The sequence below is a fragment of the Amphiura filiformis genome, chromosome 7, assembly GCF_039555335.1.
Source record: "Amphiura filiformis chromosome 7, Afil_fr2py, whole genome shotgun sequence".
In the NCBI taxonomy this organism is placed as follows: domain Eukaryota; kingdom Metazoa; phylum Echinodermata; class Ophiuroidea; order Amphilepidida; family Amphiuridae; genus Amphiura; species Amphiura filiformis.
Window position 1 is genome coordinate 47,867,765 of NC_092634.1, and position 17,944 is coordinate 47,885,708.

At 38.1% G+C, this 17,944-nt stretch overlaps 1 protein-coding gene across 1 annotated transcript in view; it reads right to left on the reverse strand.

Moving 5' to 3' along the window:
• The window catches only part of LOC140157903 (receptor-type tyrosine-protein phosphatase F-like), a 29,484-nt gene extending 12,015 nt beyond the window's left edge, over positions 1-17,469 (reverse strand). The window contains exons 1-2 of the mRNA XM_072181150.1: positions 17,391-17,469; positions 16,701-17,078 (exon numbers count right to left, since the gene is read on the reverse strand). Of these exons, the coding sequence (XP_072037251.1) occupies positions 16,701-17,078; positions 17,391-17,469 (457 nt within the window). The remainder of the gene's footprint in view (positions 1-16,700; positions 17,079-17,390) is intronic.
• Positions 17,470-17,944: the final 475 nt, after the last annotated feature.

Here is a 17,944-nt window from a genome sequence, read left to right on the forward strand (position 1 = left end):
ACTAGGGCGGAAAGCAGAAGAAGGGGTGGCAAAAGAATTATTAAAGAAAAAAAAAGCGGCATCATGCAGTTATTGTTGCCAACATGTATGCACACAACACAGGGGCACTCACAATAGGCAATTGAACCCTACTGGTAGCGCTGAGTTGTAGATATAGGAGATGAACTAGTTAGCGTCATATATCAAAAAGTATAAAAGCTATGATTTTAGTACTTGCTCTATGTTTCAATTACTTATTCTTTTCAAAATATCTGAATTTTCAACCCGGCTTTAATAACGGGTGACCATACATTTGTACGAGAAAGACATCCTACCGTTATATCCAAACTCCCACGTTATACCAATGCACATTTTGCTTAACCGGGCCGCCCTGGCTTGGTCGCATTTGGAAGAGGGGTGTCACGAAACCGTAATAGGTACAAATTTAGTACTTTCTGTCAACTAAGTATGGTTTATTCTCTATATGTCAATCTTTAAATCATTAGCATAGTCCCTATAATAACGGGGGACCGCCTTGATGAGTAAATGACAGCAAACCATTAACAAATGCCCCAAAACTCGTCAGTTGAGCTCCGCCCGTACATGTCAATAGCGTTATTATCGATTGGATTAGTCGACCGTAGCGGACAATTTGATCGCTCATTGGATTAATATTATCACGTGGTAATAAATTTGCACTAGGCAATCGCTTACTATTGTGGAGATGGGCGCGGATATCCCTTGGTATTATTGGTTAGCGCCCTCTCGGGATTGAGAGCCGCCGGGTCGAAGGTCAAAACATGGAGAAAGAAAATGGAGATTTGGATTTGGATGACCGAGTGATAAATTGGAAATAAATAAAGAATAAGGAACTATGAAATAATTAGTCGAGTCTCTACCTTTGAGTGAGTTCCCCCGGCGAACCCTAAAAGGGCCCCGCAACACTATAATGGTTTAGTACTGCATATCTCGGTTTAATCTTCACTAAGAGGGTTTATGGCTGGAAAGGTCACGGCGAATTTGCCGCGGACATAACTGCACTATGGAAAAATTATGAAAAAGGTTGTAAAATTTTTGAAACAAATGGAACTATACATAATTTTGTGCTTTTAGGTCGCTAGCGCCTTATTCCCCTTTTTTTGTTCTTTACTCTTTCATCCCATCGAAAAATTTACCTTTTGGGGCAGCCCACCGGGGTAGGAGCGACCACGGTACGCCACTGACAATTTTTTTATCCATACGCAGCGGTTGGCTGAGTGTGGATATGCCCCTGAGAAGTTGGACAATTTGTTAACATCCATACGCAAGCAGTATCTGAGGAGGATATGCCCCCTCACACAGCGTCATCATCCCTATATCTTCGTGTCAAAAATCGCCGTGATAGTACGATGAATCCTCTCGTTTTTCAACAGCTACGCATGTCGATTTTGTTCGAGATAGGCCGAGCGACTTAGGCTAAACATACCATTTTACACACGATATGAGATTCCACAGAGCCTGCCACACAGTTTCTATTCTATGTTTTTACGATTTGCGCATGATCAGTATCCCATATGATATTTCTATTACAAGAAAATTTGATTTGTTGTCAGGTAAATCCCAGGTTTTATTTTTAATACACTAACTGGGAATTAAATACACTAATTAGCGGGGACCGGTATTTTGCTGTGGATATATTTTACTGCATTTTATAAGTAACGATTTTGATCTTCAAAATAAAAATTGTGATATATTCAACTGTTTGAGAATTCCAATTCTCTAAGGAACACCTGTATTAGAAAATTAAATCACAAGTCATACAATACACACTACAGCAGTACTCGCCGTACGCCAGAGTTTCTAGAATGCCGCTAAAATAAGAAAATTCTTAATGCTAATTTATTGCACATTCTAGGGAAGCGTGGTTACCTTTTTGAAATCGCCGAGTGGGAGGGTTTTCAATGAAATATTTTTTGCGTTAAAACTGAAGCATCCTATGTATAAAAGAATATATGAATATTAACTGCACATCATATATAACGACTCGTAATACCCAATCGTGCTAAAATTTATGTGGTTTAGGAGGCAGAGAATTTTATTTCAATTTTATATAACGCCAAAATATTTTCTGAATTTAGTCAAAATTAACACTCTATTGATGGCAAAAATTTTATGTAAATTTTACGTAGGTCCCAACTAAAGATTACTGTTTCGTCTGTATGGGAATCTAATCTCCAATATCTGGAAGAAACTTTTGGGGACCTACGTGGAATTATCCTATAAATTGCGAAAATCCAGACCGTGTATACACGAAAAATGGCTTAACCACATATTATACCCGGTATAATATAGGAGTATAGCACGTGCAGCCGGAACAGCCTAGCGAGTTCAAATCGATAATGTATTGTGCATGTATAGCTGCCCATTTTATTGTCGGATTTCTGTATGTATCAACAATTGAGCGCTATTAATACACATTAATGTTTTTAAACAAATAAAATTCCAAAATATGGTACGTTTTCTGTCTTTGCTTGTCACGTGGTATGTTGAAGTAATGAAGTTGCGATTATATGTTTAAATTTTCCCGATGACAACAACAAGTCCTTGTGGCCGAGCGGTCTAAGGCGCTGGTGATATGTCGACTGTATAGGCCTATATGATACTTGATAGCGGCGCAGTGCAACGTGGGTTCGAGCCCCGCCGGCGCCTCTGCCGAACTAAATTTCCTTTTTTTTAAATATAAATTTCATATTATGTTAGGGAAATGTGGCTGGTAGAATGTATGTATGGCGAAGAGTGGTGTGAATACACACTATGGCACTTTCTTTATCTGCGTCAATAATAGAATATCGATTTCAATCGAATTGAATACGTACAGTACATCGCTCCAATCGCTAGCCAATCAGATAGAACTCCTTTTCTTTCGTTCGATGAAATACCACTCGCCCGTCGCTCACCAACGGGGTATTAAGTTTATATTTATAATATAGGGTGTCGACACTGTGCCTCAGAGGTTGGAATGTTTTGAAAATGAAGGCACAATTGAAACTATTATGTGCACTGATTTTATACTATTATTGTTATTACATGAAAGTTCATCTGTGTTGGTAGACTTCATAATTGAAGATTTAAACCTATGATCTCAACACAAAAAGTCACTGATCCCGAATTTGGTTTGCCAGTCTACTGAAGAAAGTCAAAGTTGTGAACGAAAATTCTGGTTTGTTAAAACTTTTTTGTTTCTTTTGTCCATCCTGAAATATTTAAACGCTCTTCTAATTCTCACTCCACTTTGTCAGAAACCACATCATATACAAAGAAACAAAGAATTGTCCCGTCATACCTTTTAAGCAATTAAGTCCCATGTAACCTTTCATACATGAGCATCCTATAGGACCAGGACCACAAATCAGGTTTCCTCTGCAATCACCAAGTCCAAAATCACAATTCAGAAAACAGGTGGCTCCACACTTGTTGTCACAACCTAATTACAAATTACATCAATCTAATCATGCACAGTTAACAAACATATCAACCAAGGACATATTTATTTTAAACATGGGATAGTTCACGTACTGTTAGATGCATTTTTGGGGTAATATTTGCAGCACAGTGTACTGTTTTACACTACACTGAATTGAAAATGCATAGGTTTCTGTAAACACATGAACTTGTTTATTCACAACTGAAAATAGTTAGTATCCACATTTTCTAGAAATTCCTGGTATTTTCAGAAACCTCTACTTGGGCCTATTACATATTACAAATACAAAATAAAACCTAACACTTTCATTCCCTTTTTATATGATCACACTTTTTTTAAAAGTAAAGTTGATACTTAAACACACAACACACCAAAAACTAACATTGTGTTTCGGGTAGTGTTTATAACGTTAGTGTTTATAACCATATAACAATGTATATTTCCTACTGGCATCACACCCCCGGGGGGTGGGGGCACATCAAAACATTTTGGTGGGTATGTTCCCCCGGAATTTTGAGGTGGTGGGTGTTTGGGAGCTGATGGTGTACCGGTACATGGGGGGTCTTTTGGAGCTGCGAACCGGACTGCGAACAAGTAAAATGGGGACTTTTGGAGCTGCGAACAGCCAAAATCAAGGGTCTTTCTTGGCTTTTTGGTTGAAAATCGCCTGAAAAAACAGAAATATGAGGAATGAGCAATTTTGGGGTCTGAAATGTCAAAATCAAGGGTCTTTCGGAGCTCTATTTTGGTCAAATATAGGGGGTCTTTCGGAGCTGCGAAATCCAAATAGGGGGTCTTTCCAGGGGAGCATACCCGTTAAGTGCCCCCTCCGGGATCCCACCTCTGGATTTTCTCTCTAAAACTTTCGATGTCTGTGATTGTTGGTACCAATACCGATATCGCAGAGCGATGCTATAAAGTTGAACAAAATCCGACTCCATCGCGGACCGAAATTTCCACCGCGCGATGAGAATTTTCACCGCCGAGCTCGTAAACACTTGGCTCAGATTGCAGTTTTTATAACATCGCAGCATCGCATCGCGCTGCGATGCGATGGAGTAAGAATCGGACTTTAATCTCTTCTTTCCATTGATACCAAAAAAGTATTGATATAAAACAGTTTTATACCCGTTATATTAAATCTCTTAAAACAATGTGCCTTTACAAACCCTCTACCCTCGAAGTTGGACGGCATACCAAGGTTAAAACATGTGATAGGGTATGCCGTCAAAAAAACAAAGGATGGTCGATAATTACATGGAGCCATTTGGCGTTTGGCTTGAGCTGTGTACGAGGGACAGGAAAATATCCGTCACCCGGTCCGGAGGGGTTGCATCCAGCCCCCGTCCTTAAGCCCGATCCTAACTCCACTTCGCAGCGCAATGCGATGCTGCGATGCTTTTCAAACATCGCAGCATCGCGCGATGAATTAAAAATGTACATTTTAATTTCATCGCGCGATGTTGCGATGTTTTAAAAGCACGTGGGGTCAGCATTTCCTTTTAAGGTCATTCTACCGACCTTGATTTTCCAGCAGCCAATCAGAAGCGTGCACGGCTGCGATATCGCAGCGCGATGCAAAAAATTTGAACATTGTTCAACTCCATCAAGTCCGGTTCTTACTCCACATCGCAGCGCGATGCGATGCTGCGATGCTATAAAAACTGAAATCTGAGCCAGGTTTTTACGAGCTTGGCGGTGAAAATTCTCATCGCGCGGTGGAAATTTCGGTCCACGATGGAGTTGGATTTTGTTCAACTTTATAGCATCGCGCTGCGATATCGCAGCCGTGCACGCTTGTGATTGGCTGCTGGAAAATCAAGGTAGGCAGAATGACCTTAAAAGGAGATGCAGACCCCACATGCTTTTAAAACATCGCAATATCGCGCGATTAAATTAAAATGTACATTTTAATTTCATCGCGCGATGCTGCGATGGTTTAAAAGTATCGCAGCATCGCATCGCGCTGCGATGTGGAGTATGAATCGGACTTCACGGACCGAAATTTCCACCGCGCGATGATAATTTTCAAAAACCTGGCTCAGATTACAGTTTTTATAGCATCGCAGCATCGCATCGCGCTGCGATGTGGAGTCAGGATCGGGCTTTAAATGAGGGTTTAAGTATAAAATCAGTGTAAGTAAGAAGGGTAATTTTCGGCCCTTATGAACATTCCTGTACAGATATTTGTCTAGCTAGTGTAATGTCTATTAAAGCCTTAATACTAGTAATAATTATCTGGAAGGGTTTCTATCCATTTTGAGCTGAAATAACAAGGTAAAGTGAAAAAAACCCTATACTGGTTATTTTGGCTGTTTAACATGCAGTTTTATGGGAGGACATAATGTCATAATCTTACTATAAATAGGGGAATGTTGTGACTATGTGACTATGTGACTATGCATGAAAGTTAAAGGCTCCGTCAGTTTCGGTTCAAATGTGGCCAAATTCATACGGGAGATCGTGGAATATACCGAAACAGTAATGTGAAAATTTGGTTGAAAATGGTCAAGAATTGGCCTCAAAATCAGTGAAACGGTTGCTAAGCTAGGTAAACAAAGAAAAATAGTCAGTTGCTAGCCAAGCCAAAATTGAATATTATGTCTATGGGTACCAATCATTTTGATACACCCTGTACAGCAGAATTCTTTTACAACTTTACAAAGTGAATAATTATGTTAATATGGAAGCAAGGTTGAATGAGTTTAGTTGGTTCACTATGATTATATCCCTTACATGACCTCTGAGGTCAACACTAGGATAAGACAGTCTTCCAGTTCACACTAGTCCAAACGTAATACTCCGCAACTTTAGGTCAAATTTGAGCCATAATTGTTACAAGAAGGGTAATGAAATGTGTCGTTTAAAATGCGACTATTATGACGAGAACACATTACACATGATAAAGCCCGATCCTGACTCCACTTCGATGCGCATCGCGCTGCGATATCGCAGCCGTGCACGTTTGTGATTGGCTGCTGGAAAATCAAGGTTGGTAGAATGACCTTAAAAGGAGATGCAGACCCCACGTGCTTTTAAAACATCGCAACATCGCGCGATGAAATTAAAATGTACATTTTAATTTCATCGCGCGATGCTGAGATGTTTGAAAAGCATCGCAGTATCGCATCGCGCTGCGAAGTGGAGTCAGGATCGGGCTTAAGCCTGTTGAAGCAAATAGGGCTTTATGAACTATGTCATAAAAATAAAAATAAATGTTGTTTGATTTAACGTGCGCTTCAGCTAGGCATGGCCTAATTATCAGCACACTTCAACAATTATTCCGCTGCCATTAGGATATATCAGAATCATTTCCGCTTCACCAAGTCCGCAACTGATGCGCAGGTACTCTCAGCGACTTTGATTGTGATTGCCCCCAGTCAGTTCCCCATTTTACACCTGGGTGGAGTGAAGCAATTGGGAATTAAGCTATCTTGCTCAAAGACGCAACACACTGGCCGTGGTGGGGCTCGAACCCGCAACCTTCCGATCATGAAGCTCGCGCCCTAACCATTGGACCACCGTGCTTTCATAAGGGAGTGAGGTTACTTTCTTTCTTGTGACATCACCAATTTATCATCAGGGAAAGAGGACTCCCATACTGAAGTATGGGCGCCAAAAATATTTCTTTTACAGAGTGTCCCTGAAAGAACTGTATCGTTGGAAACTTAATTGTTTGGGTATTCTAACGCCACAACTAAACATAACTAAATACTTGGTGTAGTTGAGGAATAAATCAGCTATCACATACTTTTTGAATTCTGACAATTGACCATAGGCCTACCGTTCTTGAAATATAAGAACTTTACGAAACGCCCTCATTTTCAAGTCTTTTCACGGATTCAAATATCAATCGAGGATCTACAGCCTGTCTCAAAAAAATTGTGCAAGTGAAAAGCGCCCTCTCCGGCAATTAAAAAATACCGTTGTGACATAATGCTTACATCAACGTCAAGGGCATAGACTTACCTCTCAAATGCCGTTTTGTCTGCTCAATTTGCTTGTTTTAATCTCGAGATATGTTTAGTTAAAGACGAAAGGGTAAAATCACAATTATGCCACTTTTACTAGGGAAGAGAGCTTTACATAGTGATAGCATCAAGTTTATCAAGAGTTCCTTCGTGTAATCAAAAGAATGCATCAATTACACAATACAAAATTATTTTGACTGTTTTTACTGTTTTATCATGATGCAGGAATGATGATTCTCTTTTGTAAAAGAGATTAAAAGATAAATAAATATTTCACATTCTGCTGTAAAATTAAATACATGTGCATGTCAATGATTTTATCATGGTAAATACTGTTCTCTTAGTCACTTTTAAGTCGAAAAGACATGTTAAAAGACAAACAAATATTGCGCACTTATACATGTTATAGGTTTAATGAACGCGTATTACTTGTTGGGAGAGATATTAAACAAAATAATGCACGCGTGCTGATGTTGATGCGTCTAATGCACTCCCCCTTTCGGGGCGCATGCATTAGACGCATCAACATCAGCTATCATTGATTTACATGTACAGCTCTCTTCCCTAGTAAAAGTGGCACAATTGTGATTTTACCCTTTCGTTGTTAAATAAACATATCTCGAAATTGGAACAAGCAAATTGAACAGAACAAATGGCATTTGAGAGCTAAGACTGCGCCCGTGACGTTGATGTAAGCATTATGGGAGCACACCACCATAAGATTCCGCGGCCAAAAGTGTAACCCGCAAAGTAGTCCTCATAAAACGTAGAAATTGAGCTTTTTGTTACATTTTTTCAGCAAATATGTGTCTGAGATACGTTTGTTTGATGACATTCTAAAGCTGAAACGGTTTTGATGAAATTACGTGCAGAAAAAAATGATTTTAAATGTGTTCTGGCGGACTAATCGTGCATATCATGTATCGATGTCAAATCCCAAGAATTGAGCTTTCAACAGCTTTGAAATCACGGGATGGGGTAAAAATGTCCAATTTGCAAAAAACTGACATTGGAAATCTATGTGCAAAAGAAAATATATTAAAGCTTAAGGATCGTCCCATAACCATGCCCAGTTTCATTGCTCTATCTATTGCAGGGAAATAATTAGAAGAGATTTCAGAAAGGCTTTTTTGCACGTATTTCAATGGGAAGCGTAATGGTGGTGTGCCCCCTTATGTCACAACAGTATTTCATAATTACCAAAGAGGGCGCTATTCACTTGCACAATTTTTTTTGAGACAGGCTGTATATAGTATACATGTAGTCAGAGTGCTAAGGCCATCTTAATTTAATAATCGTCTCAAAGCCCCCCCCCCCCCCCCGCGCATTAGTAAAATCGCCCGTTTTCGCGTTATTCCTGCTGGATTGAGTAAATTTCAGTTTTTTCCCCGATCCACCACACAAAAATCTCACGTCTGACATCGTCAGACGTCAACATAGCCCAAATCATATATCTTAATATCTCAGTGCAACCTCCCTGATAGATGAAACAGGTGGTCTATTCTTGCCACAGATACACAAAATTAAAGTAAAAAATAAAAATATTAATTAAAACTGCATTCCGTATTAGGTTTTTAACTTGGCAAGGGCTTGGAGACGAACTATTGAGATTAAAAATTAAGATTTAAGAGTTAATTGAATGTATTAGGTTTTGTTGTTGTTGACAGTTTGATACTTACGATTGCCACATAACCGACCTTGAAAACCTGGCTGACATAAACATTTACCGTTGTCTGCGGCACATATTCCTCCACTCCAACAAGTGGCACAATTTTGAGAGCAATTTATTCCATACTTTGGGGCAGGACACTCTAGAGATAAACAACAACAACACAAACAACAACAAATTATTGAATTGAATGTTAAATAATAATAATAATAATAATAATAATAATAATAATAATAATAATAATAACAATAATAATAATAATAATAATAATAATAATAATAATAACAATAATAATAATAATAATAATAATAATAATAATAATAATAATAATAATAATAATAATAATATAATAATACCACTAATAATAACACTACTACTACTACTACTACTACTACTACTACTACTACTACTACTACTACTACTACTACTACTACTACTACTACTACTACTACTACTACTACTACTACTACAGTCTCATTTGCTCTAAAATTTTAGCGCGCAAAGTGCGTCGGAATTATTGCATAAGTAGGCATCTCCCCCTTTCAAACACCTAGATACGCCCCTGCTAGGGGCTTTAATAATAATAATATAATAATAATAATAATAATAATAATAATAATAATAATAATAATAATAATAATAATAATAATAATAATAATAATATAAGGCGCTTGTATAGCGCAGAAATACCTTAAAAGGCCTCTAAGCGCTATACATAAATATTCAAGCAATAGCAAACAAAAAAAGTTGAAAAATACAAAGACTAAAAAACACAAAGTTAAGAGAGTGAAACCAGCACTCATAAACTTGAGCATACGATAAAACGATATTTAAAAAGCCAACATAGTATAGGCCCAAAAAATACAATATACATACAACTTAAAAATAACATAAGCAATCTGAAAAGAAAGATTGCACAAAATTGATTCATGCATGGCATCAAGGCAGCAGACGAGTTGAAGAGAGCAATGAAAAAACCTTCACCTCCGTGGAAAACGGACAAGCCGAATGGATAAAAAAAAAACCGACAGAGGTGAGAAAAACTAAAACGTCTGCTCAACTGGAAGCCACGCACAACATAGCAGCAAAACACATATAATCTAACAGTTGGATTATTAAAAAGATGAGTTTTTAAGAGTTTCTTGATCAATGAGGTCAGCGCTGTGTTGCCTAAATATCTGTGTAACTTTTTAACATTTTGGTGAACAAAAATAGTATATATACTAGTTCACCCGTAGCTGTGACTGACAGGTAGCTATGAGAGCAACTGATAGAGCACCGGCAGTATGCTGTTTGACCCCCAATGACCTCTATATGACCTTTGACCCTAGATGACCTCTGTTTGATGACCTTTGACCTTGGAAGACCTCAGTTTTATTTTATACATGCGTTTGGAATTTAGAAATCATTTTCAACTATGAATGCTGGGAAGACATTGCGGTGTTCACAGTTGAGAAATCCCTGACAGCTGTGTGACAGGTGGGCAAATATTTGTACTTTTTATGCACTTCATTGCTTCATGCTATTCACTTGAGGGAATCATTTAAATTTCCCCCCTAGATGACACTTGACCTCGAAGGACATGCTTTTCCCGATACCTATCCATATCCGAAAGTCCGAAACGCATAGCCGGACAGACAGACAGACACACAGACTTCGCTCATTATTTTAGTAGTACAGTGCACCTGCAGCTGTAATGGCCCTGCAGCTATTAGGGCACCAGCTGCATGAGAGTGATACTGCTTGACCCCTGATGACCCTTTTGACTTAATGACATGTTCCTGACATATCATTGATTCTTTTTACCATGTTTAAGCCCAATTGGGCATACTCTAACAATTTGACCCTATACCACCTTTGATCTCGAGTGACCTCAGTTTGATTTTGTTCATGCTCCCATGATATGGAGAATGTAGCTGTAACAGCACCTGTAGCCGTGAGAATTACTCTTACCAAGTTTAAGCCAAATCAGACGAAGTTTAAAATGTAGCCCCTGGATGACCTTGGACCTCGGATTACCTTGATTATATTTCGTACGTGTTCCCCTCATATCAAGGATTCCACCCACCAAGTTTGAAAGTTGAACCCTCCGTGATGACCTTTGATCTCGGTTGACCTCAATTTCATTTCGCGAATATATTTCGGACAAAGTTTGACATTTGACCCCCTCCGTAATGACCTTGGATGATCTCGATTTTATTTCGCGCATATATTTCCCTCGTATCAAGGATTCCTCCCACCAAGTTTGAGCCCGATCGGACAAAGTTTGAAATTTGACCCCCTCCGTAATGACCTTGGATGACCTCGATTTTATTTCGCGCATATATTCCCCTCGTTTCAAGGATTCCACCCACCAAGTTTGAGCCCGATCGGACAAAGTTTGACATTTTGACCTTTGACTTTGACCTCCAATGACCTTTAAAACTACCCGGTAAACAGCGCACGCCCGGGTACCCATCTATGTCTTAAGTTCAAGCCCAATTAGACGAAGTTTTAAATTCACAAATCATTTGCAGCATTGCATTCTGGGTAGACATTGCAGTACATTTCAAATTGGGCAGATAGCCAAAAGTTGGATGAAACATGTCCAGAGTTGCAGTACACATCTTTTTATCCATACCAGCAGCATGATAGCATACTGTTTTGGGGAATCCCCCATATTCAGCATATTCCTACTCGGTTGTTTCCAGTAGGGTGCCTTGTGTGGTACCTGCAACTACTACAAATACATTATTTCTTTGAAAGCAAAATAACTCTTGTCCCTTGCACACCGACATCGCCTGGCTAATAATTACTTGGTGCATATCAGAGATACTAAAATCAATACCCGGGATCGATACACGTGAATGTGCTATGCACGAGTTTGATATGAGACGAAAATCTTTGGATACCGGGGTAGAAAATGATGAATATCTCCCGTAAATGATTTCGTCTAAAGAAGCCAGACGTGGTTCCTTGCACTTGAATATATGTTTTGAATAGATCTGATAGTCGTTACCTAGCGTCTTGAGAAAGAAGCTTGCGTCTTGAACTCAAAAACTGACAATAAATCTGATTTTATATGTGCAGACTATATAGGCCAATCGTGGAGGTAGTCTAAAAGCAGATGACATATGGCGTACCATGGTCACTCACACACTAGCGAGGTCAGTCACCCATGGTCACCGGGCTATTGTCAGTAGCCTTAGTCAGATGTCCTTCGGCCCATTATACGACTCCGAACTATTAAACAGGTCGGAACAAAATGGCCATGCGTGGCGGTGGATTCAACTTACCGTGGCGATTTCTGCAATGAAGATATCGGGGCGATGACACTGTGCCTTGTGGTCTCTGGCAATACTCCTGGAATGAATGAATGAATGACCTATTCACCCATAAAAGCACCATGCTGCTTGGGCAACTTGAGACATGTTGGGAATCGTCTATTGGATTCTTTTTATCCACCTGTTTGTTATCCACTTAAGGTATTTCCCACCCTAGATGACCTTTGACCTCGAGGGGTCCTTTCCAAAACCTCCCCTTCAACAGCGCATGCCCGGTACCCATCTATATCCGAAATATTGGGCCGATGCGTTGAAGCGCGGCGAAACGCATAGCCGGACAGACAGAGCTTACGATTTTAGTAGATTACTAGATTAGATAGATACCTCGAACTATCAGCCTCATGATAGCATGTCTTCCCATCTGCCTTTGTCCTTCTTCATAACATTCGTATATACCAGCATCAGCTATACGCACATTGGTTATTGTAACGTAAGTTTGGCCATTCCAATTAAATATTTCACTCCCGTTGTTGTGGGTCCAGCGTAAATTATTAACGCTGGTGACGTTGACGGTATTCACTACTATGGTTAGGCTCTCTCCTATACTGGACGTATACGTGTATTTGGAAGGAGTGATTTGTGCTATAGAAGAAAGAAACAGTATTAAGTTAAGGGGTGGGGTATGAGCGTTTGGACAGTATTGTTTGTGGGACATGAGAGCACATCAGACATATCGAATTGCATTCTGAACACGAAGAATGTCCTTCTGATATCAAATAATTTTATGTCAAATGATTAAAAATTGATAGTTTTGATATTTAACAGTCCTCGAAGTAAACTTTATAAATCCAATGATATGTACTTAAAGTGTATGTAACTGGGATGAAAAGCCGACGATCAATTGAAAATGTTGACCTTTCGTATTGAAGATTCGTATTTTCCCCAAAACACCAAGTAAATTGAGGTCTTTTGGGGAAAAACATGTATATCTTCACTATGAAAGATTAAAATTTTCAATTGATCGTCGGCTTTTCATCCCAGCTATGTACAGTTTAAGTACATATCATTAGATTTATAAAGTTTACTTCCCTTGTCTTCTATGCTTGCCTTGAGGAGAAATAAAAAAAAATCTGAGGAATAGTAATCAGTCATTTTAACGTTTCACCAAATTTCATTTTATATGCAAAAACCTTTTCGTTAAATGTCAGATATTTATAATCTTTCATACTGTGTCATGTCTGATACTAAACACCGCACACACACAAAAGTCCGATTAACTTCCCCTACAATAAACTGTAACAAATTAAATCATATCATATTTGAGCAAATAACGAAATCTTTCATGTAAATCAAGCATACTTTCAACAATAATCTTTTTTTATTTTTTATTACGCTTGTACTTTTTGTGGTATGAATAATCAACATTGTAATCAGCATTACTTTTCTAGTAAAAAATATAATTATGTTATGGAAAAAGACAAATGTAATGTTTAATTGCTTATTGCCTATACATTTCACCACAAACCGTACGTTTGTTAAAGCATTATCAACGTGATTTTAGGTGAATTAGGACTATATATATAATATAAAAATATTATTTTTTTAATTTCAATTTGCATTGGACCAAGTTTTTCCTTTGTGGTGGCTTTTTGGACCGGGCAAGCATGAGCTGGCCCGGTACGTATTAGTCGGAAATAAAAAATTGCTGTTTCTAGAATATGAATAAGATAAAATTCGTAAAGAAAATAGGTGGACCTGGAGCAAGTTGTTTTGATAATGTTTAAACGTGTAAACATTAAAGTTGTATGTGAAGGGAATTTTTGTGTTGAAACAATGATGAAAAATTAACAGGTTGTTTAATTTTTTTAGGAATGAAATTAAACTTTGTTAAATTGTTACAAGTCAGTCGCTCTGACGGTTACAGCATTCACCTTGAGTACTCTTTCATGTGTAGTTTCACTTGGGGTTACCAAGTTAAAGAGACTGCCATAGTCAAAGGTCACCATGGTCGAGGTCGGGACACGCTATTAGTATTACATGTACTACCCCCACTGGGTTTAACTTGCAGCTAGCATAGCAGTATGCGACTGTGATCCTGATAGATAGTGAGGGTCTAGTCTCCTTCACTATTTATACCACCGGACTACAAACTATCTTTGCATAAATTGTACACCCGTGCACTAGTAAAAATTCCTTTTAAAAGGGAAAGCCAGCCTCAATGTAGAGGTCTTGTAATTAGTTTGGGTCACCGTAAAAGGCATTTTTAGGATCACGCTTACATCCAATTTACATGACAGTCCTCCAAACCATCAATAATGAGAACATGCACACTGAAACAGCATGTTTCATTCATTAGGCCTACTCCAAATTGTTTCGTCTTTTTGTCTTTTCTGCTTTTTACCTATGCCTATTATTAATATTAAGAAATACATTGCAGTTTTTAGTTTATTAGCTATATAAACTCACCTTACATGGACATTTATATTTTATATTAATTCCTCAATGTATATTTTACTATATAGGCCTACTAGCTTATACTAGATAGTGTCAAGCACATAAAGGACTGATTACTCACTACCATGACTACAAATACAATCTTCACTTTTAGACTGTATTTTTCTGATTGTGTTGATTGTTAGTCCGAAACTCCTGCGAAGCTATGGACATGGTATCTTACCTACTCCGTTTAATAATAATCTACATTGTGTGTTTTCTCTTCAATCATTTTCATCATGTTGAATGTAATTTTATGAAGTGTCATTTTATTTATAATTAATAAATTAAGACAATAATTTGTTTATTTTCTATAAGTGCATGTCAAATGGGTACATTGTTCAATACTATAGGCCTACATTTATAAATTATGCCCATATTATAGCTAGGACCTAAAAACTTTTATCCATAAAACGATACAGGATAGCATAGATAATTACTTGAACAATACTTGTAATTGTATATTCTAATTTCAAAACAATAACATCAACTGACCGCAGGTAATTGCGCAACTTGCAGAATATTAAAGGAAGATTACAGATATGTTTGCAGAATGATTTCTTTAATTTATCATCAATTACACGTACATCATTATATTTTATGTCCCAAATATAATTTCAGACCATCTCTTGCCATCAAATACTATCAAAGAAAAGAATATATCAAAAGCATTACTCATACTTCAGATGGAATCAATGCTGTCCCGGTCCATCCCTTTTTAAAGGGATTTTTATCTTTTAAGTGTGCGATGTGTAAATATTTCCTTATGAGAAAAGTCCGTATTAGTGGACATTCTTAGGGTCGCCATCAGAGGAGGCTTAAAGGCATTCCTACAATGCACTATGATTGGGAAATTTCATCAATATAACCTAATTTTAAAGGCAAAGTCCCCATTGCCACACACACAAAATGGTAATTTTAAAACTGCAGCCAACGAGCTAATAGTTGAGACTTAGGACTGATATTTGATTTTCTTACAGGAAACATTCATATTGTCCCACTCTATTAATTTTATTATTAGGCCTAAGTCTCGATGTTTTGAATGTTAAATAATAGGATGAAAACACCAGATATTTGCACACAATTCCAATGCAAGGTGTGATCAACTGTACCACATGTGTACAAAAGCCAGACATACAAGGTCAGAAACCCCATTGGGTTGTGGGAATGTCTTTAAACATCCTCTGGGTCGCCATATACAGGTTTTGATGCTATTTACAGAAATGAGTTCAAATGAGGCTTAGGCCCTACTTCTGTTATTCCGTGGAAATCTGTAATATTTTAAGGGAAGGTGTATTGCACTTGCGTATAAGAAACATGCTTAATGTGCAACATGCATTAGCGCCAATCCGGCTTGAAATGTGTGTGTGTGTGTGGGGGGGGGGGGGCACCCGGCCAAAATGGTTAAAAAGTGGCCGAAAAGAACAAAAATGGGTCATCCCCCTGTCCCGCCGGGATTGACGCCCATGGCGACATGCCATTTCTTACTCAAGAAATGTACCTCTGTCACTCAGTCACATGGTATGTGCGAAAATTTGATTCCACAAAGTGGTATATCGATTGGAAGCCAAGCCTCGAACATTGATTACGCGATATGAATATTCCTTTTGACATGTTTCAGACACCAATTAACCTCATTTCGAACCATTCTACCATTAAAATGCAAACATTCTCATGCGTTTCGCGAATTTTCCCCCGCGGTAACGTCAGTCTGGGAGCGGATCTGCGGATTCTACGGATATTTTTTGCAGTTTTTTGTTTCGAAAATTTAAAAAAAAAGTTTTCCAAGAGTGTCTGCTCTTGGACTATCTTTTTCTCATTCAATTAATCCCTCCTATTATTCTTACATTTTCTTGACATACCTGTCTCTGACATTTTGATCGTGGTCATCGTGTGCGTCACTTTTCCTCTCGTCACATTAGAGTAAAATATCCCAATACGTTCTGTATCCGACGTGGCGGGGAACACAACCTTCAACTGTTTTGAGACGTCTACATTGAGCTGAATGTATGTCTTTGTATTGATAGGCAAGCCACTTTCTGGTAGAACAGTACTATTGCCACTTTCAGGAATTTCATGCCCATTGCCCACTTCTCCAGTGCCTGTATCTTCATATCTACCGATTTCATCGAACTTTGCGTTTGTTTGGCTGTACCGGACGTATGCTCTATATTCCTCAGAACTATCAGATCCCACAAGGGGACTAGGGTCAACTGTTATTACATCAAGACTCTTGTACACTGAAAAATTGAAATTGCAAAAAATAACCGTTCGTGAACAGGTGTAATTGTTTGACTGTGTGTAAATGAAATTACTATAAATGTTTTATACCCAGCAGACACAAAACGCTGTAAAAGGATTAAATATTGGGTTATATAAAGGGTATAAAACGCTTCAATAACAGTCTAAAACTTTATTTGAAAACTTGTTGCAAAATATTCTAATAAAATGTTATTTACTGAGCCATATTTTGTAACACGGACTACGAAAATTCATGTTCTTGCATCGTTTTAATTTGACATTGAATTGTTTCAATAAAGGCAATCACTCACCAGCACCACTAGCCCGCAATACAAATCCATGTAATATCACAAATATCATAACAGTTGTACATTGGATGCATAAATCCATATTTCTGTACTTTTTAACTGAAGTGCAACATCAACATGAGATGATACGTAAGTTTTTTTACCGGTAAGTAATAGACTTGAACGTAACCTATATATCATTGAGTAAACACGGAACTAAACGATACAATATTTGCTTAGGTATGACATGGCTTAATATAATACAGTGTAATCAAAGTGAATAATACCTCCCGGAGTTTTGGTAACTGCTGGTTTAATTGATCGTGTTATGAGGAAATACACTTGAGTCCTGATGATTCCAAGATAGTAAATGCTAGTCCTAAAGAGATGTGTACAAAGGTCGCCTTAGGAAAACATTGTTTCATCACAGGAGTGATTCAGTTCTTAGCGGCAGCTATGATGGTGCAAATCAGCCCTTGCCTGATCACCCTGACTGGGTTGACAATCATTATTTTCTAACGACTGGACCGGAAGTCAATGATGTCTGGGACTCGTATACCTTTTATGAAAGATCATGC